Source organism: Symphalangus syndactylus, chromosome 5, assembly GCF_028878055.3.
Source record: "Symphalangus syndactylus isolate Jambi chromosome 5, NHGRI_mSymSyn1-v2.1_pri, whole genome shotgun sequence".
Lineage (NCBI taxonomy): Eukaryota > Metazoa > Chordata > Mammalia > Primates > Hylobatidae > Symphalangus > Symphalangus syndactylus.
Window position 1 is genome coordinate 151332021 of NC_072427.2, and position 27794 is coordinate 151359814.

Below are 27794 nucleotides of genomic sequence, written 5' to 3' on the forward strand. Positions count from 1 at the left end.
CGCCTCCCCCATATCTGTCATTGAGTCTCTTCCCTCCCCTCTCAGCACACGATACATTCTCCAGTTAAATGTGAGGGGTTCTGCCTCACAGGCCACTGTCCTCGCCAGCAGCTGTCTCTGAAATCCTTCCTCTCCCTCCTTTCCATCCTCTCTCTTCCTCATCCTTCCTCTGGGACGCCTTGCCTGACCCGCAAAACCTGGATTGAGAGCTCCCAAGGCACCCTGAGCTTCTGTTATTGGGGTGTCTGTCACACAAGATAAATGCCTTCCGCCCACCCCTGTTTGTCTGCATCCTCCATGGACTGCAAGCTCCATGAGGGCAGGGACCAGGCCAGCCTTGCTTCCTCGGTGCCTGCCTCTGTGCTTGGAAGATCTACGAGTATTGAATAAATAAATGATGGTAAGAACCCAAAGAGCAAATGTCTGTGGTGCTTCAATGTACTCGTACGTGTCCAATTACGCTGGGGGCCTCTGGAATCTACAGACTGTAGAAGAACCCATCTTATTACAGGAAGTTCCTCTTAGTTTGGGCTGTTGCATTCCTCTACCAGGATTTCCTCCTTTTTTTTTTTTTTTTTTTTTTTTTTTTAGGACCAAGGATAAAGATGAGAAGACTTGGGGATAAGATAAGGGTCTTCAAAACACTTCAAAAGCTGTCACATGGAAAGACTTATATGTGGCCTTATCATAGCTTTGGGGGCAGAACAAAGGCTAGTCACTAGGAATCATTAGAAGGCAGATTTTTAATTTACCAAGAATTAGAGCTGTCCCACAATCATAGCCACCTGAGGTCCACCCTGGCAGGTGTTCACACAGCGCCACCTGGGGCTTGATCATGCACTGACTCAGACCAGGTGACCTCTAAAAGCTTTCAAAACCCCAAGGCCAATTTTAACAGCACTGAAGAGTCTGTCTTTCTCTGCCCTTCACAATGAACTGGCTTGATCAAATGTCAGTGGTTTGGAGAGAGACTCACGTAGCCCTGCATGTGTGCATTTGGGAAATCAATGCAAACTCAAGGTCATGGGGAGAAAGTGCAGCCTGCACATTTGGAAAGGGAAGGAGGATCATGAATGTGCAGTCTGTCCCTTTCAGATCCTGCCTGGGTTCCTGAACACATCCAGCCTTTCTGGCCTCCAGGGCATACTGCTGTCTGCAGACCAAGTCCACCTGCTCCCAACAACCGTCTCTGCCAGCTACCTCTAAATTGTCAAAAGATAGTTCCTGGTTATGTGTGGAGACTGTCAGTGTATGACTGACAGCACTCTCGCCCCCACTTCCACCTACACCAGCTCAGACAGGTGTCTCTCTCCTGTTCCTAAAGACCTTCAGGCAAAGGGAATTCAAGCAGCCTCCTTCTGTCACCTAATCCGACGCCTTATGAGACCCCCAGAGACTTCCTGGCCCAGATTTGTCAGCCATCGGGTCTGACTCTGATGGTAGTCCCCAAAATATGCCGACTTTGAGTTGGAGGAAGATTATTTTCCTTGATATCAACATCAAAGGGCTAAGAACATCCATAAACATCTCATTTCCATGATGGGCCCATTAGCCACGGAGTAATTGCCTAAACCAGTTTTCCCAATCCTGGTTCTCCATCAAAGTGCCCAGGAGAAACTTAGTAAAAGTCAATGTTTTGATTCTACTCCAAGAGATTTGAAGTCAGTAATTCTGGGGGGCGTGGAGGGGCAGGTGATGTAGACACACAGCCATGGCTGAATTGCAGTGCATCTCCTGACCTCCTTTGGGAAGGTAGAGTGGGAAAGACATTTAATTAGGCGACAATAGCCCAGTGTCCAGTCTCCACTTTGCCACTGACATGTGATGTGACCTGGGGCTCCTTTTCCACATCTGCAGAATATGGGTCATGATATTTATCTCCTGACGTATTGTGAGGATGAGATGAGATGAGGAGGGGAAAGGATCATAGACTAAGGGTGATCAAACCTCCTGCTGTGCCCGGGAACGTTCCAGTTCACATCTGTTTTCCTGGCATAATGATTTATAGCTCTACCCTTCACCTGCAAATGTGTCCTTAATGGAAAGCTGAGTTACATGGCCACCCTATCTAAAACATATTAGGCCCATGTTAGGGACTTACTAAGCCATTGCATCAGGCAAGTCTTTGGTCATTAGAGTGGTATATGATTTTATCAATCCATCAACTATGGCTCTGGCCTGCAAAGGTATGCCGCCTCTCTCTAGTGGTGGAGAATGTCTTGGAAAACATCCAGAACGTCACCGTGCACAAGGGTGGGCACTCAGCAAAGGGCTGTGGACAACATCTAGAGTTCTCCTTGTCAGGGAGGAAGGCTTTCCCTTCCCCCGCCCCAACCCCATCTATGACCATCCAGATTGTACAACTGGCTTTCAGCCTTCCCCATTCTGAAGATGCCTCCCTGCTCTTGGCATTCCTGCCCCACATACCCCTTTTCTCCCTCCCACAAATCCCTTCCCCATCACAGTCTCTCTGATTCTAGGGTTTAGGCAGCTTTTCTTCTACATTTTGAAGTGAGCATGACCAGTACTGCCTGCAGCATTCCCAGTGCATTGCCTTCATTCACCATTCCACAGACTTCCACTTAGAATGCCTGCCACAGGCTGGGTATGGCTCTAGAATTGAGGAACAGCAAACGGGATGAACACCACTTTGTCCCCTCCTCCCCCGATCATACAGCCTCAGTGAGAAGACATTCAGCCAAATAATGAGAAGCAGAGTAGGTGCTATGACCAAGGATGGGGCTTGGGAACACAGGGAGCTGAGGGTGTAAATGGCAGGGCCTGGCCTCTCACCAGAGTTTTCCTGGTGCTTTCGGAAAGGGAATGGAATCCTGCTTCCCATCTCACTGACCAATGGCTAAGTGGCTGGTCGTCCTTTCTGGGATATAATTTTTCTAGCTGTAAGTTTGGAATTATATTCCCTAGAGAATTTATCGGCCTTTTGGAGAATTGAGGACTATGCACCAAGAAGCTTCTTTAATGTGGGAAAATGATTCAATGTCACAGGATGTCAGTGGCCGAAAGGGGCTACCTGAGCCCAAGGCCCAGAAAGTAAACTTGCCCAAAGTCCTCTCCAATGTCTGATCTGCCCACCTTGCTGATACCTGAAAAAACTAGGGCTTGCACCCAGGCCTGCTTCTGCTGGGGCTCCTGCCCTTCCACCCGCTACCTGGCTCTCCTGGATTACACAGCAGCCCCAGGGGCCCCAGTTCCCACTTCTACCCCCACCCCACTGAGGATGTGTTGTGGTGGGGGGGCACCGTGCCCACTGGCTGCCACAGCCTGGAACCCTGACTGTCTGTGCCTATTTGTGACAGCTTTTGCCTGGAGCTGCAGAGACGTCAGAGTCATTAGAAAGGATCATTCTTCAGGCTGTGCAGTATGGGATGTGCTTCTAAGTGGCCCGCAGAGCGCGCTACCGCTGGGCCGAGACAGAAAACTCAGCTGGGGGTTGATGCGGAGGGACCACACACAGCAGGCTGCATTTTGCATCAAGTTCAAAAATAGCTGAGACCAAACAATACCTTGTTTACGCACACACATCCATGTGATAAAACTTTTCATAAATAGCAAGGGAATAAGGAACACAAAATTCAGGATAATGTTCATCTGGAGGCGATAGGGGAGGTGGGATGGGGTGGGGCATCCAGGAAGATGCAGAGATGTTGGCAGCATTTCAGTCATTGAGTCAAGACATAGCTCGAGTTAATAAATGTAAGCAAATTAATGCAAATATGCATTGATTTACATTTAATTATATTACAGTTATTACCATGTCTTTCTAGTCAATATTTATATTTTAGTTAAAAACAATTTATTTTTAATATTAACTAATGTATTTACCTTCTAATAGTAATACTAATAAATTTATTTATTAGTATTTATTAATTTATTTTGTTAGTATTTATTAATTTATTCTAGTTACTACTTACATTCCAGTTAATAGTAATTATTTGTATTCTAGTTGCTGAGTTACATGGTGAGTTCATGAATATTCATTATATTAATATATAATATAATTATATATAATTAATATATAAATTAGCAAAAAAAAGTGAACCACAAATGGTCCAATAATGACATATGGCATGAGCCAAGAATTAGGATTAAGTCTGTGCATCTGAGATCCATAAAAACAGAAAGGGTTACTTGGCCAGTTGTCAGAGTATAGATGGTCTGAGTATACCCCACTGCCAACCCACATGAACCGGGAAAGAAGTTTGCTACCTGCTAGAAAGAGAGCTCCCACACTGACATACGAAGGTGGCTGAGAAAGCAACTCAACAAATTATTCTCCCACCCCCATTGCTACGCATATAGGCATGCGCCAAGAAGAGGGATCTACGTCAGCCAGAAAGCAAAGAGTCTTGGTGAGGCCTGAGGGTATGCCTGAGTGAGGAGACGGAACAGCCTTTCCAGAAGAAAGTCAACATGGGTCAAATTCTCAGCCCTCTGATTCAGTCTTGCACAGAGGCAGTGGTCCTCAAGCTGGAGCATGCATCGCAATCACCTGATATGAGAGTATCACCAAGATAACGTTGTTAAATAAAGAAAAGGTAGCCAAGGGCAGTGTGGAGGGTAGGATCCAACCTGAGTTTTTTTAAAAAGGTGTAGTTCTGATATTGTACTATGCTTACATAAGACACCATCAATGGGGCAGCTGGGCAAAGGGTTCACACAACTCTGTGTACTATTTTTACAACTTCCTGTGACTCTATAATTATTTCAAAATAAAAAGCCAAAAAAGAGGCATCTATGGATATGCATGTGCTTGTGCACCCACTGAAATTTGGTGGAATGATACAAAAGAAATCATTAATAATAATATTTGCCTCTGAAGAGTGGGAGTGGGATGGGTTGGGGGTGAGAATGTTTTCTTTGACTTTTTATACCCTTTTGTCCTGATTTCTTCTTGCTATTGTGCATGTGTCTCACCTGAAACATCACCATGCCAGGCACATGCAAAAGATGTTAGGTTAGCCCTGAGGACATCAAACATTGACCCAAAGGGAAGGCGGATATCAGGTAACCCCTGAGCTAAGACAGGAAACCAGGTAAGAGATGGGGCAGGGGTGATGTTACCACCTGAATTGTGGCCCCCTTCAAATTCATGTTGAAGTCCTAATCCCCAGTACCTGAGAATGTGACTGTATTTGGGCAAAGGGCTTTAAAAGAGGTGATTAAGTTCATCCAATCTGACTGGTGTCCTTAGAAGAGGCAATTAGGACACACATAGAGCCATCAAGGGCTCATGAGCACAGAGGAAAGACCACGTGAGGACACAGTGAGAAGGTGGCCACCTACAAGGCAAGAGGAGATCCCTCACCAGAAATCCACCCTGCTGACACCTTGCCCTTGGACTTCCAGCCTCCAGAACTGCATGTGTGGTTAAGCCCCCAAGCCTGGGTACTTTGTTATGGCTGCCCTCGCAGACTGATACAGGAGAAGAGGGGATGATGAGAGCCTCTGACTAAGGCCCCTCCCACCTCCAGGGCACACCTGGATGGGCAAGGGCTGGTGTGTGCAGAAGCCATGGCCCAGAGAATGAAGAGGCCTCACTGAGTTTAGAAGTCAGCAAGGAGCTCGGTATAGCTGGGCCATCTGTGGGGTAGCAGCAACGGGACAGGGCTCGGCCAAGAGGGATGGTGAGGAATGAGGTTGGAGAGCGGGCCAGGGCCAGGCCATGGGATCCCCATTTGCCAGGCTTATCTACTGCAGGCAGCGAGTCACCTCGCAAGCGGGGCTGGGATTTGGGAGTGGGAGTGGGGTGATCTTGGGGGAACACCAACAGAGATTTAATGAAGGATGGGTTGGTGTGAAAGTAAGGGAGAAGGGAAGGAGACATACAGACCAGTGTGCAGGCTGCTGCAAGACAGGCTGTGTCCTGCACAGAGGCATGGCAGTGCAGACTAGGCTTATTCAACTCCATCCATACGCACCACACAGAATGTGCTCGGAAAATGCTACCTGAACAAATACGCGTTTGAAAGGTCTTCGGGCCCCTCCATGAGCCCTACCTCCTGCCTCTCCCTCATCCAACACACTCTCAACTTGTGCTGTAACAACCACAACATTATTTACCTTCCCCTTGGACAGCACAAGTGTAGGGATGCACGGTTCCTCCATGGCTGGAGAGGGTTGATAGGCGTCACCCAGCTAATGCCCAGTCCCTTCTCCCCAAGTCAAGGCCAGCTCTGGTCACCCCACAAAGACTTGAGGAAGCATGGCAGAGGGAGGAGGCTCTGGGAAGCAATAAACAGCTCACCTGTGGAAAACCCCATTTTCTTGTGGCACTTGGTAAATTCAATATTAAAATAGGTGACCAGGGCGTGGACGTAGTCGTTGCGCTGTATCTGCAGGCAGAATGCAGATGTGAACGATAGCTCTTCCGTCTTCACTGTGTAAATGTCCACTTCCTGCAGCCCAGAGAAGAGAGAATGCCGGGAACTTATCGCCTCCACCAAGTCTGGGTCCCGGTCAGCAGCCTCGTTCTATGAGAGACTGTGGTCTGTCGGCTCTCTGAGGGATATCTTTATTCTTGGGGTGATTTCCCAGGCTCCCCACCACCCTCCCAATCACCTCCTCCATCTTTCCTAGGGTGGAGTATGCTCAAGCAATGGTGCAAATGGATTTGAACCAAAACCTGAGGGGAGCAGAATTTGGAAGGTAAATCTGCCAGGGTTTGGGGCCACAGGGGGATGATGGGGAAGGGAGAGAACAGGAGGGTTAATTAGACAATGCATCCCTTCACCTGTCAGAGCAGCCTCGAGTGGTCCACCCAGGCACTGCTCCATCCAGCGCCCTTAAAATGTGGTCCCTGAAAGATCAGCATCAACAGTACCTGGGGGCAAATTCTGAGAGGGGGCAGACCTGCTGGATCAAAACAGCAATCTGTGTTTTATCAGGCCCTCCAGTGATGTGGATGAACCAGACTACTCCTTCCCCAATTTTTTGATACTCAATTCCCAGCAATAGGAGGCATCAAGGATGACATTAGGAGTAAGGACCTGAACCCACAAAGTCACAGACAGAGCTTAGGAAAGTTCTGTTGGCCATTTTTAACAAGGCTGGACTGTTTTCAAAAATAAATAAAAGGGGAAAATAAGAAGTGAGAATTTTCAGTTCTGGCTGGGGAACGTGGAACATGAGGAACTAATAACTCTAAGAATTTCAACTGGAAAGTGGCCGAAAATCAATCTCGCATGGGGAGCAGGTGGAGTTGAAAGACGTCCGCCCTGTGCTGTTCTTTTCTATGGAAGAATGCTGGCCGGCTGCTTGCTGTCCCCGTGAGGCAGGGCAAACCTACCAGAGCCCAACAGGCATCCCGACAGATTCTAGTGAGGCCCAAGGAAGAACTTCCCATTATTCAAGGTTGCGCAGCAAGGACCTCTGTCCTGAAAACTCTGTAAGAGCCAGAAGGCCACAGGGACCTCCTGAGGCCCAGAAGATGGAATTATTAGCAGGAATTAGGAGAGACAGACCAGAGGGTAGGAAAACAAGGCCAGCAAAGCGATGAGATGGCTTTTGTCTCGATGTATTTCTAGGATAAATAAAGGAAACACAGATGCAAACTATCCTGGGGCCTTCAAAGAGAAGTCCTAACTCCACGGGGATGGACAGAGAAAGAGCGGTTAAGGGAACCAATCAGATCGGAGTCCTCCTGGGATCTGGGGTGGGTAGCCATGATATCCTCTGGGGAAGCTGAAGCTCTCTGACTGTTGATTGGGAAGAAGGTGAGATTGTAGGTTTAGGGGAATGTGGGAGGCCCTTGGTGAGGTCACATTCAAATGCCAATTACACTGTGTTTCTGGAGCCCAAAGATGGGGAACAAGAACTAATTGAATGGTGAGCGCTTGGTCAAGCACGCAGAATTTGATAGGATTATAAAGCCCATCTTCTTAAGCTGAGCCTTTGATCCAAGACAAGAACGTCCTCTATAGTGGCCACCTAGTGCTTGCTGAACACCTTTAGGGATGGAGAATTCACTATCTGCCAGACAGATAGTCCATGTCCTGGCATCTCCAGTCATTACGTCCTTCTTCAAAACTAATGAAGAAAGTTCACACTCGTCCCTCTGTAACTTCCACCCACAGAAGAAGCCAAATGTCTGTTCCGACTCACACAGGTACCTTGAACATTTTCTTCTCCAATACAAGCTATCTCTGGCTTTTTATTCATTCCTCATAAGTCAATGATGTCTGACCCCTCATCAACCCTGGCCTTTCTCCTCTGGGTGGGTCCTGCCACTTGCAAAACTGAGAGTTATACTGACCACATCAGGTCCTCCACGTCCCTCCATTGGCACATACTTACAGCGGCCTGTGTTCCCGAAGAGGACACTGCTGGCTCAGCCTGCATTTAGGTCGGCCAAGCCCCTTCCTCCACCACATCCCTCAAGGCTGGGGGTCCTTCATTCCTTCATTGCATGTCATCTGTTAGTGTGGGCCATTGCTCAAATCTAGGAAACCATTTTAGACTGAGTATCTGTCAGCCTTCATAATGCTCATTATCCCTCCCAGCCACATGGCCGCATGCTGTCCACAGGGTTCCTCCAGCTCAAAAACTCTTAGGACAAGCCTTGGTTACCTCTATTGTTGTTAATGGCGTCACAGTGTCTACCCTCACTGACTTTTCCATCACCTTCTCACCGTATTGTTGTTAATGGCATCACAGTGTCTACCCTCGCTGACTTTTCCATCACCTTCTCAGGGCCAATCAGCCAGGTTCCAGGCCCTTTCCAAGGTCCCTGGTATCATTCTTCCTTGGTTCCCTTGGTCACCAGTGTAGCATGGCCTTCCGATCTCACTTCTGCCTCATCTCAGCAGCCTCACCACCTTCACCCTTGCCCTGGCTGATACACTGGAGCCCTTCAGTGGCAGAAGTTACACCTCATTGTCCTGTGTATCCTCAGTGCACAGCAACACCTAATACACAGCAATCTGTGTAGACTCATCAGTCTTCTTCTCAGAACAGGTCTCTCTGCTTGAAGACTTACTTCTTTGCCTAGGCCCCTCTTTCATAACTAAGGTTCATCCAAACTGTGTCAGTCTCTGGAGCCATAATCTTCAATGATTCCTTATGGCTTACAATCTAGACGTGGTTATTTTCTCCTTGTATCCCGCGTGCACGCATACACACACACACACACACACACACCACACCCCATCTGGCAGGAATTCCACCTCTAAAGGATCTTGCTGTCAGATGTCCATCAACCAAATGTCAACTATCAACTCTTGTAGCTGACAGCATTCAATAGATCCCTGAGACATTTGCATCTTAATAGAAGCCTCTGATAGAACAAAAGCCTTTAGGACCAAAAGTATTGAGGCCGCACATTATAATGGCAACAATAAAGGCAGGTGGTCTTTTGGAATGGGGGTCCAGGCCATCTGCGAGGATGGGATCAGCTGTAGCTAGGCTTCAAAAACACAAAGGTCCTCTGGGCTCAGGTCCCCCAACCCCCAACCAAAGTCTACGGATCAGCCCCAGTTACCCTGACTCCCTAGAGCCCAGCCCCTCGACTAGGAGGCTTCCTCTTTTCTGCAGCAGAAACAGCAGCTCTGAGACCCCAGGGAGACCCACTGACTTGGCCTCAGGTGACCTGCTTGAAGCAGAGGGCTTCACCAGCATAAATCACTCAGAAGTGCCCCTGGCCGCTGCGATCCCCACCACTAAACAATGTTACAAATGGATGTCTCAGAGCAGAAGTCTGGTCAAAATAGAGCCTTAATTATAATACAGTGTCACACTCTGCAATGTTAATAGTGATGAAAATAGCAATTAAGTGTGTGAAGAAGGGCAAGTGTTTTCCCAACAGGCTCGGCAAGACGTTGCTTAGCACATTAGCAGGAGAGAGCTGGTGGAAGGGCTCTCCTGGAAGCAGAAGCAAACAGACAATCGTCATCCTTCTCAGGAACACGGAGGAAGAAAGGGACCAGCGTGGGACAGGAAATCATCATAGGTCGCGAGTCCTGAGACAGAACCAGAGCCCCAGGAGTTTTCATAAGTGTGCGGAACACACACCCATCCAGCCGCTCCTTGGCTGCTTTGCCCCCGGATATGCTCGGGTCTAACCAAGTGAAAGGCCCCTGCTAGTTCCTGCCCGGGGAGTGGAGAGAGCCAGGCCAGTGGCTGACGTGTCCGGCAGTGCAAACAGAAATGCAGTGGCTACACCTGCCAGTGGGGGCTGGGTCAGGGGCAGAGAGCAACCTGGGGTCCAAGAACATTGAAGGAATTTTATCCCCAAGCTGAAGCCAGTACATGCAGATGCCTAATGGTAAATATCACTGCCACATGTCATTTTGGCAAATTCAGTTGCACCAGTGGACTTCTGTCCATTCTACATTTACAGAAGTGCCTTGCACTATGGGTGAGCTTCTTGCTGGAGGCATACTTGCCTTGTTCTTGTTTAGGATGACAAGGAGGAAGAGGCTTCAGGGACAGAGGGACTGGTAGAAAGAAACAAAAGGACACACTTGCTCACAATTAATCCTGCCTGGACCCAGGAAAGGCTGAATGAAGTAGTGAGAACCCTGTGAATGGAAAGTCTGAGGCTTAGACTCAAAGCCAAACCTCTCAGGCAGGATGTTACTAAAGAGAGGGGGCATCTGATGGGGTCTGATGAGGTTCATTCTAGGTTTATTTGCCCTGTGAGGTCCTTTCTAAAGGCCACAGTGATACTCCATCCCAACGGGTGCAGTTCTTCCTAGCAAGGCTTGTGTCCAGGACAAAGGACAGTTCTTACACGGGCAAAGCAGCAGTTGCATCAGTCTTTCAGAAACCTCCCCCTGTCCTCAGTGGCCCTGAACTCCAATCCCTACAATATTCCAGTCCAGTACCCTGTCCCGATACTTTCAGAAAAAGAATGATGCATGCAGGAGCATAGTGGGCCGGCACGTTAGCAAGATGAGACTCAGGTGGGCTGATTTTTAAATTTAAAAATTAACCTGGGCTGGGTGTGATGGCACATGCCTGTCATCCCAGCACTTGGGGAGCTGAGGTGGGTGGATCATTTAAGCCCAGGAGTTTGAGACCAGCCTGGGCAACATGGCCAAACCCCATTAATACAAAAAAAAAAAAAAATTAGCCATGTCTGGTGGCACGTAGCCATAGTTTCAGCTACTCAGGAGGCTAAGACAGGAAGATCACCTGAACCTCAGTGAGGCTGCAGTGAGGTATTATCACACCACTGCACTTCAACCTGGGTGACAGAGAGAGAGAGACCCTGTCTCAAAAAAAAAAAAAAATAGCTTGAGCTACATGAAACTTGTTCAGTTAGTCAAGACTGCAGCGAGCTGTGATTGTGCCACTGCACTCCCGTCTGGGTGACAGAGTGAGATTCTGTCTCGAAAAAAATTTTTTTGGCTTGAATTATATGAAATTGATGTCTGTCTTTATTTTTTAAAAAACTGTCAAATATCAATAGTTTTATATGGTTCAACATAATATATTAGCATATATAATGCAAATGCATACCAAAAGGACTGGAAGAGGCAACCCAGCCTGTGAACAGTGGTTACCTCTGGAGGAGGATGGGGCTGGAGGGAGGCGGAGGGCACCTTTCACCTTTATTCTATCTAACTGGACATGTTTGAATTTTTAATGATAAGAATGTACTAGGGATTGGTGTGGCAAAGACGCTGATCAGCTTTTCTTCATCTGCACTGAAAGACGCCTTGGGAAAAGGTGTTTAGAGTAGGGGTGTCTAATCTTTTGGCTACCCTGAGTCACATTAGAAGAAGAATTGTCTTGGGCCACACATAAAATACACTAACACTAATGATAGCTAACGAGCTAAAAAAAAATCCCACAAAAAAGTCTCATAATGTTTTAAGTTGACGAATTTGTGTTGGGTTGCATTCAAAGCCATCCTGGACTACATGTGGCCCAGAGGACGCAGGTTGGACACACTTGGTTTAGAGCATGTACAAACAGGGATGCTCAGGAAGGGGCAGCTGGAAGCTCTATCTGGCAGGCCGCTGGGGCAAAGGTGTGCTTGGAGGCGAGAGCGTGATGATGGTTACACAGCATATTGAGGTCCTGGATCTCTTTCCTAAGAGAGACATCTACCTCTGAATGGACCAACTCCCCAAACCTGAGCATGCTCTCCTCTTCCAGGTGTCCTCACCTCCCTGCACCCCCACCCTTCTGCACGCCACCAGGGCCCCTGTGCTGGGGCCCTCCCACATCCGTGCCACCATGGAGCCACTCTCTCAGTGGCTGTGTCCAGGCGGACTGCCAGCTTTTGACTTGTGCTTATGGAGCACCACAGGCTCTGGCCAAAGCAGCCTTGCCTCACCAGGTGGGGGCTGTGCAGGAGCCAGCATTGCCTGGACTCCAGGGTGGCACAGCAGGGCTCCCAGCACACCCAGGTCCAACCCGGATGAGTGTCCAGACCTTTATTAAACAGGCATTGGTCACCACTTGCTTTGGATCCACGATGTCCACTAGAGGCTCCTTCATGGCCACGTCCCGGATGCAGGTCATGTCAAAGCCATAGACATTCTCCCACCCTGTGGGAGCAGAGCAAGACATGAAGGCAGGCACAGGACCCCCAGAAGCTCACCCGACCCTCCTGAGTCCTGGAGCACAGCGTGCCTGAGGGCTGAGTGTCAGCGCGAGTTCTCATGCAGCAAAATAGAGGCAGAACTGCTCACCTCTGAGGCAGAACTGGCACACCTGTGATGTGCCACATGCTTGCTCCCATTTCCATCGCTACCTCGGGAAAAGGTAAGTGCCACTTTGTTGTTAGGTAAACTAGAGCTCAGAAAGGCTGGGAAACTGCTCCAAGCTCCCACAGCTAGAGTGCAGCAGGGCAAAGAATAGAACCCAGGCTAGCTGACTCTTCCTTCCTGTCCCCTCCCCAAGCCGGCAGCATCTCCTATGACCTCCCTTATCTGTCTTCTATGTTCCTATTCCTATGCTGTCTCAAGCTGTTCTCCACACCTAGAAGACCTGGAAGGCCTATCTCTCTCCCTTTTCCTGTCCCCACCCACTGAATCTTTAATGCAGCACAGAGAATCATGGGCTTTTAATGTGAAATCAACTACAGTTTAAATTCCAGCACCACCACTTACTGGTCAGCCTTTGTACAAATGGCCTAACCTCTCTGAACCTCAGTTTTCTCATCTGGGCGGGTCCAGGAGCATCTCTGCCTTCCTCGTATGCCAAGATGCACTCACTAAGGATCCACCCCATTAGAAACTACCCCCAAGTGGAACACAAACCTCTCCCTCTCAGCTGTGCTGCTTGTCCTCTTTGGGCTACTCATAAGATACTTTGGGAGGGAGAAAGATTTAGGGGTAGGTGAAAAATTAATTCAAGTCTGATGGCCCAGAATCACCCTTAATATGGTAATAATTGCTATCTTTATTTTTTTTTTTTGGAGACAGAGTCTGGCTCCATCACCCAGTGACCCAATCTGGGCTCACTGTAACCTCCACTTCCTGGACTCAAGTGATTTTCCTGCCTCAGCCTCCCGAGTAGCTGGGATTACAGGCACCTGCCACCATGCCCGGTTAATTTTTGTATTTTTAGTAGAGATGGGGTTTCACCATGTTGGCCAGGCTGGTCTTGAACTCCTGACCTCGGGTGATCTGCCCACCTAGGCCTCCCAAAGTGTTGGGATAACAGGCGTGAGTCACCATGCCTGGCCAATAATTGCAGTCATTGAATGATCATTCAGTCGAGGCCAGACTCTTCATTTAATCTACCCAGCAACCACATAAGGATAGTGCTATGCTGCAGATGAGAAAACTGTGGCTGGGAGAAGTTGGCATCTGGCTCACATATAATATCTGGCCCATGATCACACATCACGGAAACAGGGGGGCGAGGGTTCAAGCCCAGCATGTCCCCTAAATCCTTCACCTGCATGGCCCAGCCGTGACAGCAATCAGGAATGCAAGATTTCTCTCCCTACGGTGCAGAGAGGACGGCTTTAGCAGACTCTTTAGTTTCCGGGCACCTGAATCTCATTCATCTGTTTTTTCAACGGGTTTCAAAATGCCTTGAAGTAGAAATGCTTTTCTCTAAAATCTTACAGGATTAAATTTTATTTTAAAACATTCACCAAACAAACAGGACCTTAGGGAATGTATGTTCCTGTGTGTGTTTAGGAGAGTGGGTGTGTGCGGCAGGAGGTGTGAACGGTCAGTGACAGCTTTGCTCCTTTGACTGATTCTTTTATAAGGCACACAAAGAGCTTCTTTCTTGTGAAAAGAAGGCAGAGAAAGTAATCCTGGAGGATAAGTGCTTGTGAAATTCCAGTTTGAGGAAAAGATGCCCATCAGATCCCATTAAATCACCCGAGGCTGGTGCCAAACTCCCAATTACAACCAACTTTCGGGGGAGGAAGCTGCTTAGTTGGCCACAGGGCAGGTTTCAGAGAAGACTCCCCTCTAGAATGTGGAAATAGCTATCCACCCTCTCCCCAGATAAAACATACGCGCCAAAACACATTGCCTTCTGTGTCTTTCTCAAGAGACTTGCAGCTGTGCACCTGCTCTTTCCTCTCTGGACTCTGCCTGGAGTTTGAGTTCACTGCTAGTGCTAAACAAAACCCTGAGAGTCAGTGTGTGCAATGGTTACACGGCTAGGCTTTGGAGTTCAAATCTGAGCTCTGCCACTGATTTGCTGTGTAATCTTAGGCACAAATGTAACCTTTCTAAGCCTTGGTTTCTAAGGATTCTTTAAAATGGAAATGATGATAATGATGGTAAATCCCATACGATTGTTATGAGGATTAAATGTGATTATATGTAAAGTGCACAAGACAGTGCCTGGCACACAGAAAGCGCTTGCTACATAAAAGTGGTTATCATTATGTGGTTTGAGCTCTGGCTTTGCTGCCATGCAAGCTGTGTGGCCATGTGCAAATCAGTCTGTTTTTTCTGGGCTTACTTATAAGGATTTTGGTTCAGTGGTTCTGTGTTGTAGAATCACTTGGAACAGTTCTTAAAATACAGACTCGGCCGGACGCGGTGGCTCACGCCTGTAATCCCAGCACTTTGGGAGGCCGAGGTGGGCGGATCACGAGGTCAGGAGATTGAGACCACGGTGAAATCCTGTCTCTACTAAAAATACAAAAAAAATTAGCTGGGTGTGGTGGCGGGCGCCTGTAGTCCCAGCTACTCGGAGAGGCTGAGGCAGGAGAATGGCGTGAACCCAGGAGGCGGAGTTTGCAGTGAGCCGAGATCGTGCCACTGCACTCCAGCCTGGGTGACAGAGCGAGACTCTGTCTCAAAAAAATAAATAAATAAATAAAAATAAAATAAAAAATAAAATAAAATGCAGGGCCCACACCAGACCTACTGAATCAGAATCTCCAGATTTGAAAGCCAAGGAGCTGGAGTTTTACAAATCTATACAGACAATTCCAACCAGTTTGGAAACCTTTGGGGTACATGGTCTTTACTGTCTTCAAGTCCCAAAATGGTGATCTTAATGTCTCATGGCCTTTGTGAGACCTTCTCTAAACGCTCCTGACCATACAACCTCTCCTGTATCCTCAACACCCATAGTACAGCATTTGGCACAGAACAGGCTCACAGATAATGGTTTTTGAATTGAGATTCATTCCCAAACATTTAATGCCTGCACTGTTTTGCAATGCCTGGTGTTTTAGTTACCTTTATATGGGTTAATTTGGGTCTTATCTCCTCAGCTGGACTGTCCCACCTTCAATCATTCAGACCACAGATCACCCAAGGGATTCGATTTTTTTTCTCCTTTCTGCTGGCCATTTATTTCCTAGTAGCCCTTTTTACCAGAAGTGAAGCAGAGGTGGAGTAGGATACAAATAAATCACATTAATTATTTGTTGCAGTTGTAGACTGTATGCCAAATAAGTGTATGTGGGGTAAGAGCCATTGGTCATCAAGAAATATCATGATTATCTAGAAATTAAAAAATAATATCAGAGAGGCCTGTGAAGCTTTTGTTAATGGGTGAAAACAGACTCCTGAAAAGGACTATACTATGGCATAATGTATGTAATTAAAGCAACAGCAAAGCCCAAATCTACTATTATTACAGACTAGATTGACTCACACCCTCATTCTGATAGCCTGGCAGAGGCAACGCTGTTTTCTGGATGTAGATGTGATTCACCTGTCTCTACTGGTCCTTTTACTCACAACGCCCAGCATTAATGAAAAATTGTAAGACACATGAGAAAGGGAAAAATATGACCTATCATCATAAGAAAAAAGTCATAGAACCAAATTCAGAGATGCTCAGATGTTAGAATTATCCAACAAGACTTTAAAGTATCTATACTAAGTACATTAAAGAAGTTAGTGGAAAAGGTGGACAGTGTGCATCAATGAATGGAGAATTTCATTAGCGATATGGAAACTTTTTTAAAAAGCCAATGGAAATGCTAGAAATCAAAATAACAATATAAGAAAAGAAGACTTTTTAAAATGAACTTATTAACAGAAGGAATATATCAGGAAATAACCAATAAAGTTGAAAACAGGGCAATAAAAATGATCCAAACTTACACACAAAGAGAAAAAAAGGGTGAAAAAAATAGAGGATCCCAGCTCCATGGGACAATATCAAACATTATTTCACATAATGGGAGTTCCTGAAGAAGGGGAGAAGGAGAATCAGGCAGAAAAAAATATTTGTAGAGATACTGGCTGACATTTTTCTAAACTAACGAAACAATCCATCCACAGATCCAAGAATTCCATGTAACCCCAAGCAGGATAAATAAAAAGAAAAACACACCTAGACACATCAGAATCAAACTGCAGAAAATCAATAAAGACAGAAATCTCAAAAACAGCCTGAGGAAAGAAAATTAAGTACCAGGGGAGAAATGTGATTTCTGATTGGAGAGAGCTGTAGCTACATCCTCCCTCACCACCCCATCCCCAACCATCTGAGTTTCTCTGATGAGGCTAATGGGACTGCCTCAGAATGAGGTCAGAGAAAAATAGAACAAGTGCCACCAGATGCTACTTACAGATTCTCTTCTGTGCAGAAGGGAAAGTGTTTACAATAGATGGACACATTTTAGGCTCTCATGAACAAAGTGGAATCCTTGCATAAAATAGGTTGGAGCCAGAGGAAACTCTGGATGTCATGAGTGGAAGTGAAGCCCACAGACAGCAGTTGAGCCATCCAAGAGGGCTGCCCTTCAACCATCAAGCTATAAGCGCTGCCACCTCTGCATGAGGTCTTTCTTTCAGTTTTCTCATCAGCCAAGAAACTGGTGCCCATCTCTCTCATTCTCAGCAGGGTGTAGATTCATGCACTGGGTGCAATTCATGTATTGTGCATGAAATTGAATAGAATATCCACCAAGTTTCCTTCCATTTTTGAAATTCTGTGTATTTCCTTTATAGTAGAAAATGTTTGTAAAATGATTGCTCCTCTCTAAGAGTTAAATACTACACCTTGCGCATCCCTCTGCTGGTTCACTTTCCCTTCCTTCCTTCCTTCCTTCCTTCCTTTCCTTCCTTCCTTCCTTCCTTCCACAAAGCTATGTATTGTGAGCCTAGTATATGCCAGACATTTATCTCTCTCTCTATGTGGTCTCTATTCATTGGTGAGCAAATGGAGGGCAGGTTCTGCACTGCCCTCATTCTTGCACTCCCATGTTGCTGTGTGTGGTTGAGAAAGAAGAAGAAAGGAGGGGAGGGAAGGGAAAGGGAGGGAAGGAAATAAAAGAAAAGGAAAGGAGAGGAAAGGAAAGAAAGCTCTCCCCCTAACAATTTACTTTCTGAAAGGGGCTGAACATGTCTCACTCTCCTGCCTCATTTCAAAATTTTTCCTTCGTAGCTGGTTCTTGAGCCAATAAAAAATTGCTTACAATTGTTGCCTTAGCAACCAGCAACCTTTGTGCTTTACTTCTGATTTAGAACTCATAGTAACCAAAATCTCCATTTATTTGAAATGAATTTCCAAGTGGGTTTGCTTCCTTTACAAAAAAATAGATTTTAAAAAATGTAAATAGAAAACAGTATTTTAAATACATTTTAAGTGTCTGTTTCTTAGTGTTCTTTTGGGGTGGGGAGGAAGTTGGGGTATTTTTCAGAGACTGTAGAACAAGCACAAGATAAGATGGTGCTAACTTTCAGATTTTTTTTTTCCTTTTCCAGAAGGTATGAACACTGCAATCAGAATCAAAGAAATAAATCACATGATCTCCAGTCTGGGGCCAGTGCCTTAGGAGCCCCTCCTGGCCCCAGGCTGGCTCATTGCAATGTGCATACCTGCAGAGGCTCCTGACACAGGTATCTACGTTGTGGAAACCATGAGAAAGTTTCTTAAAGAGGTGTGCCTCGGGTTGGAGCTCAATAAATATTTAAGTGAACATGACAATGAAGAACGTACCTAGAAGTTTTCCTCCTCAAAACACTATTCAGTACAATTGCACAGCAAGAACTCCAAAATGCAGCTCCAGGGCAAAATATGTCCTATTTATACATGCATTTGATCAACAGTCACTGTGGAGTTGTGTCTGCAGTCTTCCATGAGAGTACATCTGTCCTAGATTCTGAGCCACCAGGGGCTTGGCAGTCAGGCTCACTTGCCAGAGCCAGGGGCAGAAAGGGGCTTAGCTACACAGTCAGAGACTAGATCCCATCTAGTCCCATTATAAGACCAAGAACTGTCATGTCCTTTAATATACATCATCTCACTTAATCCTCATGACAAGTCTGTGGGATTGAGAAGATTATCCCTTAACTGAGGCTCGAAGATATTAGATAATTTGCACAAAGTTACCCAGTTAGGAAACGGCAAAGCCAAGATTTAAACCCAGGACTGGCAGTGTGCAAAGCATTTAACCTGGGCCCCCCTACCTCTCCTGTCCTCATTTGGTATTTTGCCTCCTTCCCCCAGGAGGTCAAATAGTAGAAATTGCACCAGATTGGCTGGAGGCAGACAGCAACCAGAGAGGGTTTCCAGGGCACAGAGCTTCCAACAGCGGTCCGACTTTTGTCTTCTTCTGAACCTGGCTCTGAACTTCACACTTTGATTTTATATTTCCAGAAAGGCATGAACCCACACAAATACACATATCCATAGCAGAGTCCAGCCGAGTTTTCATCAGTGCCACTAACAATGATGAGATGGCAATTGTTTAAATCCACAGAGCCTCAATTTGTTGAACTGTGGATAGAGTCTTAGCCTCTTGGAGGCATTTATTCTTCTATTCAATCTGTGAACACCTCCACGATAATCTTGCCAAGTAGGAATGGACCACCCTGTTGGGGCAGGAACCCCAGATGTGCCCAGTCTGATGGATAGGTTGGAGCTTCTGCCTCTTGCTTTAATTTGGGTTTTTGGGTGTTTGCCTGTTTGAGGGGTTCTTTGCTCCTTTGTTGTGTTTGGTTCTGGTTGAGGAGACACAGCCACGTTCCACTTTACAAAAACACGTTTGGTATAATCTCATTAAGGATCAGGCCTGTGTCAGAGAGAAGTGTCACCCTTTATGAGAAATAGGATAACAGCCGTTTTCAGACCAGGTCAAACATTGGAGAAGTTGTTTGGCTTTATTGTTCTCAGAGAACCACACACGCTTAGCTGATAAGGCATTTAGAATACATATTTAGATATGAGCCCCTGCTTTATGCACATGTGCACATGCACACTCGCCTTTTGATTGTTCAAAGCAAAATCTCCACTCTTTCCCACCCTCTCTGCTATCTATTCCTCAAAAGAACCTCAAATAATATGTATTTGAATTTGAAGGAGAATCAATACTATTTTTATAAGTCTGAGTGGAATGAAGGCAGGATTCAAAACAATTGGCCTGGCGAGAGACCTGCCACTTCGGACCCCTGAAGTGGACTTTTGGGCTAACTGAATCTTGACGGGTTTCAAGCCTCTTGCCCTGCTGATCTCTGCAAAAACTCAGCTTCTGCTGCCTCAGTCCAATTTTTAATTCACATTGCATTCATTCTTTCACCCCAGGACATTTCTCTCATCCCAGTCATATGGCTTATTTTCTGTCTGTAGACCTCACACCCTTGGGACTAGATAGAAACATTTAGAGAGCAGACTCCAGGAAGGATCCCAGAGAAGCTTCTCCTCAGGGACAGCAATGGTGTTCATGTCACTGCCTGCTCATCTCGGGCCCACTGGCGTGCCTCCCACCCCAACCGTGCAGTGGAAGTCCACCGGAGAAGCAAGAGGGACTTACAGTGGATTTTGAAGTCCTTGTACTGTCTGTCTTCAATCGCTACCACGTACAAAGCTGCCCGGTCTGGAAACATAAGCCCTCCAGGTTTCTGTTGATGAATTGTGGGGAAATGGGTCTCGTAATCTATTCACCTGACAAAGACATCACATTTTGAACTGCACATAGAGTCACCATTCAAGCACCCCCTTGCCAGCATTTCTCATGCAGTGGACTGTCAACTTGTCTGGGGTGAGGGCTAGGACAGCAAGGCTCAATTTTTATTTTGGAGCAAGGAGAATTTAAGGGACCTAGGTGGAGTCAATAGGACAAATGAGGTGAGGTGAAGGTAAATCCAATGAGGCGCAGCGAGCAATGTTATGGCTTTGGCCTGGAGAAGCCCAGATGAATAGCACACCTGGCTCTGGCAGCCATGCAAGTCCTAAGTACTTGCTGACCAAAACGGACCTTTAACTTGACAAGACAGAATGGATGTCTGTTATTGCAAAAGAGGCTGAGGTGAGACCCATGGAAGTCCGCTCTGATGGTTACACATGCTGGACCCAGGGCAACCATTCTATTCCCTGATACAGATCTGCTCTAAAGAGAGGGGCTTGGGGCAGTGACCTCCTAGCCTCAGTCTTCTCTGAAGTCTTCGTATGCCTCCTAGGCTGCAGGCCTTGGGTAGAGCAGCAGGACAGCCAGCCGGCCAATGCAGGGACAGCATGCAGGACACTTACCAGCCACTTGTCCCTGGCAAAGATCACCGTGTTGAGCATGGACTCATAGAACAGACAGTAGCCCATCCACTCGCTGATGATGATGTCCACCTTCTCCACAGGCAGCTCCACCTCTTCCACTTTACCCTTAAATATGGTGATGACTGGAAAATAAGAACCCCAGGGCCATACTTTGCAGGGACCCCACCCAGGAACCACAAGCACCTCACTTCAGGGCCAAATCTCCAGGTTTCAGCCTTATTCTGATTCTACTTTTAGGATGTGAAGTAGCTCACCAAACTAGTTTATACCAACATAGTTGAAAACTACCTGTATGTTTTCCCTGTAAAATAAATCCAGCCATTACTATGTGCCTGGCATAGCGCTAAGCCTGTTATATGCATGGTATCACATCATCCTTCCAACAGCCCTATGAGGTAAGCGCATTACAATGGACCCTTAACAACTTGGGTTTGAACTGCACAGGTCCACTAATACACAGATTTTTTTAAAATTTACACCAAGTGTGCCTGCCTCTCCTTCCACCTCTTCCACCTTGTCCACCTCTGCCACCCCTGAGACAGCAAGGCCAGCCCTTCCTCTCCCTCCTCCTCAGCCTATTATTCCATGTGAAGGCAATGAGGACAGAGACCTTCATGCTGATCCACCTCCACGCAGTGAGTGGTAAATAAATTTCCTCTTCCTTAGGATTTTCTTAGCAATTTTCTTTTCTCTGGATTACTTTATGGTAAGAATATAGTATATAATACATATACCAGATATGTGTTAATTTTTTTGTTTTTGAGACAGAGTTTCACTCTTATTTCCCAGGCTGGAGTGCAATGGCGTGATCTCGACTCACCACAACCTCCACCTCCCAGGTTCAAGCGATTCTCCTGCCTCAGCCTCCCAAGTAGCTGGGATTACAGGCATGTGCCACCATGCCTGGCTAATTTTGTATTTTTAGTAGAGACGGGGTTTCACCATGTTGGCCAGGGTGGTCTCAAACTCCTGACCTCAGGTGATCCACCTGCCTCGGCCTCCCAAAGTGCTGGGATTACAGCCATGAGCCACCACACCCAGCCAATATGTGTTAATTGACTAAGTTATCAGCAAGACTGCTGGTCAACAGTAGGCTGATAGTAGCTTAGTTTTGTGGGAGTCAAAAATTATGCTTGGATTTTCAACTGCGTGGGGGATTGGCACCCCTAACCCCTGTGGTGTTTGGGGTCAACTGTTATTTTGTTTACAACTAAGGAAACTGAGGCTTAGAGAAGTTGAGTAGCAGCAGTGGAAACAGAGCCCAGATCTGATATGACATGACTCTAAAACTCTTCTCAAGGCCCCCACCCTATGTTAGGTTACCATGACAATTCAAACCCAAAGAAAGCATAGATGCCTCCTCTATTACTTTTGCATCTGTTCACAGCCAGGCTCAGTACCAAATGGGCGCCCTTCTAGTGTTTGTGAGGGAGGCAATTGATATTTTGATGACAGCATGGGCTCTGCAGTCAGGGAAACCTAGGTTTAAGTGCCAGATCTTCTCACCATTAGGTGTATGACTTTCGACAAGTTACTTGACCTAACTAAACTCCAATTCCCAAGTGAACAACCAGGAAAAGCAATATCTATTTAGAGGGTGATTGTATTCATTAAATGAAATAACGCATGTGGAGTGCCAGGCCCATAGCTGAAGCTCAACAGAAGGTAGAAATCATCTGACGCATTCCTGCTTGTTGATCCACAGATGGAGAGGAGAAGCAGATAGGGCCAGGGTCAAAGCCCCTGTCCCCAGTGGCTTCTGCTTATGAGTCACCTTCAAGACCTTCGGTTTCCTCTGTGGGAGGAGACACTTCTTAGTTGAGTTTTTGATCAACTGACATAGACATACACATAATTTTGGAGTCCCTTTTGGTATTTGTTGCTGTAAAGATCTGAGCAAGCTAGTTTAGATACCACTGTTAAATTGGCAGGCTGCTGTATTGGTTGGCTTGTTCTTTCTGAACATTTCCTTTGAAAGGTTACATATATTCATGCTCTGAAACTCTCATTCTGCAATATCTTCTGAAAAAAACTCACACAATGCCTGAGCTTTGCTGGGAAAAATGAACAATGGCCTGTACTTAGGAGTAAAAATCAAAAGAACCACATCTGCCTAGAATCTGAGTTTCATGAAAATTAATTTGGACTGGAGGCTCCTGGACGGCAAAGAGCACACAGTTTGCTGGCTTTATTTAGTTTCTTCACAGTGAATAATGCAGGTGATGGAGTGTCCATTAGCAGCTTCTAATAACAGTTTACTCTCCACTATGTGGTATTTAATCAAGCTTTAATTGGATACAGCCTGCTCTACAAGGAGTAAGACACTTTGTACACATGCATTGACCCTGATCACTCTGCAGTGAGGTTCAGGCTTGGGTGGCCCTCCTGATTGGTTACTGCTCATCAGCCCCTACCATTAAAACGTATAAGCAGGAAGAGCTATTCTCCAAAAGGTTTGGAGGAAGTGGGAGGGGTAGGTGTTAAAATTTCTCTGGGTCTCAGAGACCCCAGGGCAGGAACTCAACTGAGAGCAGGGCCCAGGGTGCACTAAGAAAATTCATAGGGGGGCAAAGTAAAGGATTTTTTAAAATGCAAACATTGTGCCTAATTTATTCCTTATTTTGAAAGAGAACTGACAAACATATGCATGACTCACCTGCCTAATCATTTGCACGCAAAGCCTGGCTTGCCTTAGTTTCGTAAACTTCAAAATTGTCTTTAATGGCCTCCCTTATTTTTTTTTCTTTGCATGTTTCTTGAAGGTTCTTCCCTAATGTCTGCCTGTGTCTGTGTGGCTATGGGTCAGTTCCTCCTTCTGCATTTATATCATGACCTCTCTGTAGCCCCAGAAGATGTTCTCTCCTGCCTCCGGGGCCTCATGACCTCCACCCTGAGTGTTTAGTACAAGGCTCCACCCATGACAATTTTTGTGGACAGGACTCTATTAGGAGCTGCAGGAAACAGACAAGCAGTAATCCATTATCAAGTCTAACAAACAGGTATGTATGAAATATTCCTCAGGTGTCCCCCAAAGAGAGTTACTGCTGCTCGTGTTCTCTGTGTTAGCCCTCTTACCCATTAGTTGCTGTAACCTCATCAATATGGATTATAAGAGATGATTGATAGATACATAGATGATACAGAAGATAGATAGATGATAGATAGATAGATATAGGGGGTCACAGAATAGCAAAAATCACAATCTCTGCTTGCAAAAAGGCAGAAGGAATCAGTTAACCCTATAAAATCTTCAACAGTCTGGACTTCTGTTCTCTTAATATCACCCTTCTACATCTATTCAAGTGCAAACATTTCTCAGTGTGGACATGGCCCCACAGTTGGCTTGGTGAGGAGATGAGCCCTTTGTCAAAGGAAAAGGACCCATCTCCTTCAATCCAGGGCTGGACGGGCTTTTAGACTCCATTTATCCCCTTTCTCCAGTGCTTTTGTGCTCAACCTGCACAACTTTATGCTGGAATCCTAAAAGGCAGCAACTTACGCTCTTGTTCCAGCTGACAGCTAATATCAATCAAATATCTCCTCTCTTTTATTTTCCTCATTAGGAAAAAAAAAAAAGAAGGGAGGTTGAATCTGAAATTCTTTGCAGTGCCAGAAAGCTGTGGATCTTCAAATATGTACTGAGCACTTGCTATGTGTAAGGCATTCTGCAAGATTCACTGGTGGAGAAAGCTGGCATCAATAAAAAAAGATGGTGCCTGCAAGTTCCAGTTTGACTGTCATTTTCAACACTTCCTGGGTCCTTTTATTTTTATTTTTAAGAGGTCACATTGTTTCTGTGCAGCCAAATACAACAGTCCAGCTGAATCACCATGAATATTCTTCCTATAGTCTGTAGTCACCACCAGCAACCACTTAAACTTCCAGATTCAATTTCCCAATCAACAAAATGCTACCTGTCATGGTGGGGCGTATGCCAACTCACTAGGGGCTATTGGCCAACATAGGGCATTAGGCTGGCTCAAGGAAGTGTGTGGGCACACACAGCAGCAGTCTTCCCTTCTCCTTCATGCAAAGGATTTTCAAGGGGGTCTAAGCTATTGATATTAAGATTCTGAGCAGCCGTAGGCTGCAGAGCTCCATGCCCAATCTGGACCCCACGTCACTAAAACTGCATCAACTCAAGGTTGCATTGAGGTCACTGTCCGGATCCATGTTTTTATTCCAGAAGGATGATGGAAAGTTTGTTCAGCGAACTGTGACAGGACCCTGGCTGGTAAATTTTAGAATGATTAATCATAACTAAATGCACAGCAGGGAGCAATAGACTCTAAATTGGGAAAATTTCCCCTGTAGCTTCCAGTTTGTAAATTAGACATCCAGATTTTTAAAAATGATTTTGAGTGGAATTTTTTCTTTTTGGTTTGAGTGGTTCTTACAGAAATCTAGTCATTCTCATTAATGGTCATGTTTGTTTTTAAACAAATCAGGCCAGCTCAACCTCATTTGAGCCTCCGGCGCGTCCATCAGGGTCAGCTGACGCCCGTAGGATCTGAAGTTAATGATCATTTTTAGGGTCCTCACTCTTTCAGAGAGCAGATCCTGTGCCACAGAAGAGGAGGCATGAGGGTCATGTGCATGGGAACAGGGAACATATTATGAGCCTGTGAAGCCCCCTGACACCCCCGCCAGCCCCACTGCAGCAAAGCCCCTTGCTTGCCCACTCCACTCCCTTGGTCCTTGCTCACACATCTATTTTGGTGACACCCATGCTGGCTGCCTTGCACCCAGCTCACCTGCAGCGTATGCATTCCTTCTCTTCGTTGTCTATTTTAGCCTCCTATTTCCAGGATATAGCGGAGCATTTGACTCCTCACAAACATTCAAAATCATTACTGAATGAATGTATGGATGAATGAGCAATTTTGAAGAAAAAAAGGGGGGGGCATTGGGTTAAGAGAGAAAAGATATTCAAACTGGTCCTAATTGTGACAGTAAAAAATTACTAGCATTTGAATAGCAGCTTGCAGAGTGATTTTCCGTATGTTACTTCAGTAATCCTCCTAGGAACTTGTGTGTTTGGTTTTACTATTATTTTTGCCTAAGGAGAGAATGGGGGTTTAGAGAAGTCAAATTGTGGGGGCTGAACCTAGGCCTGTTGTGCACGTTTGTGCCTCCCCATGGTTCCTTTCCTCGCCCGGTGAATGGGTGTACATCTGACGTCCCTACCGCCTGGGATTCTTGTGGACATGGAGCAACTGCTTGGGATGTTGAGAGAAAAGAAATCAGAGAAGGCAGAGGACTAACCTACCCTTCTCCTGCAGCTGGTCAGGAGTGATGGGAAAAAGGATGTCAATATCCCTACCCTCAATGTCTGGTGGGACTGGGACTATGTCCTGCAGCAAACTGACCCTATTGCTGCAGAGGCATAAGGGAGCCCTGGGTGTCACGAAGCCTCAGTGTGGTCGCTTCCGCAATATAGTACCCTCTCCCTGCCCAAATCCTCCATTCACCCGAGAACGTAGGACCCGAGGGTCTGCCTTGTCCTCACTGTGTAATCTGCCTGGCTTCATGTTCTAGCCTGCTCTGGCTCCCTTGAGGGCTCAGGGCCCAATAAGCTTGGCTGGAGCTCTAAAGCCCTGCTAGCTTTGCCAGAGCCATTCCCTGGCCAGAGACCCTGCCTGGTTTCTCTCCTCCCTTAGGCAGTGGCTGGAGTACTCAGTTAATCAGAACAATACCAGGACTCTTCCCACCCCAAATCATCGCCCACCACTTAGAACCCCACCTGTGGTCCAGCCTGGCAGATACCCAGCACCATGGCCACAAGCAGATGATCATGTGGGCTTGGCCAAAGGGGAGCAGGGGTTATCAGGAAGGCACTGGTACTGGGTAGAATGGTTGAAATCAGTGGGAATATAAAGGGCAACCAAAGCTTCCCCAGGGCTCAGGTATTCAGAAAACCATTCCAGGTTTCTCTATCTGAAATGGTTTCACTCTCTCCTGGCAGCAGAAGCTTCCATGGGACAGAAAGTATCTCCCACCTGAGGGAATGTGTACAAGCAGGTAAAACACTCTTCCCACTGCTCTCAGCATGGCCCCATCTTCACCTTTAGGTCTCCAGAAGGGAAAACAAAACAGCTCTGGTTTGTAGCATCTGCCAATGTCCGTGGTGTAAATACTTCCACCATAGCCGATTTCAAGCTAACGACACAGATGATGTCATTCAAGGCAGAGTTGAGAAGAGATAAGTGCACGCAATTGGCTCCTGGCAGGCAGTGTGTGACAGCCAGCATGCCCCTTGCGACCACCCAATTGGAAAAAGCACATCCCCATTTTCTCAATTACTCCGTGCTGTTTTTTTCTAACCACGTTCACAGTTTGTGACTATGTTGTGATTTTGTTTGTTCGCTTGCCTTCATGTCTGTCTTCCCCCTGAGACTGTAAGCTTTATGAGAGCAAAGATTTTGTCTGTGCTAGTCACACCACAAACTCCCCCACGCCTGACAGAGGACCTAGTACATGGCTCAATAATACTCGAAGGGATGAATACACGAAACTCACTTCGAAGACTATTAATGGGTTGTTTCTCGAGCCATTAGGGAAGGAAGTAGCAGTTGCCAGCAGTCACTAGTACAGGCTCATTAAAAATAATTACATATGACTGGTCTCATTTCTTTTTTTGACATGGTTATTAGTCAAGTTAATAAATGGAATAACCATAACAACCACTAATGTTTATTTGTTGCTTAGTGCTCACTGGATGCCGTTGTGTTTTATACAGTGGTGTGCTGGAGATACTTAACAACTGGCTCTCCAGGAGATAGAAGCCCTGATTTGTCGCCTTTACTGATTTCTGCGGTATAAATACTTCCACCATGGCCAGTGACTGCATCCATTCTGCAAATTTACTGAAACTCTCACAATCAGCTCTCAGG

At 46.3% G+C, this 27794-nt stretch overlaps 1 protein-coding gene across 7 annotated transcripts in view; it reads right to left on the minus strand.

The window, feature by feature from the left end:
- The window catches only part of PRMT8 (protein arginine methyltransferase 8), a 202916-nt gene that overhangs the window by 2769 nt on the left and 172353 nt on the right, over nt 1-27794 (minus strand). For all 7 annotated transcript variants that reach the window (XM_063639950.1, XM_063639947.1, XM_063639949.1 and 4 more), the window contains 4 exons: nt 20881-21023; nt 20165-20252; nt 12400-12515; nt 6266-6416 (listed from right to left, as the gene is read on the minus strand). In XM_063639950.1, the coding sequence (XP_063496020.1) occupies nt 6266-6416; nt 12400-12515; nt 20165-20252; nt 20881-21023 (498 nt within the window). The remainder of the gene's footprint in view (nt 1-6265; nt 6417-12399; nt 12516-20164; nt 20253-20880; nt 21024-27794) is intronic.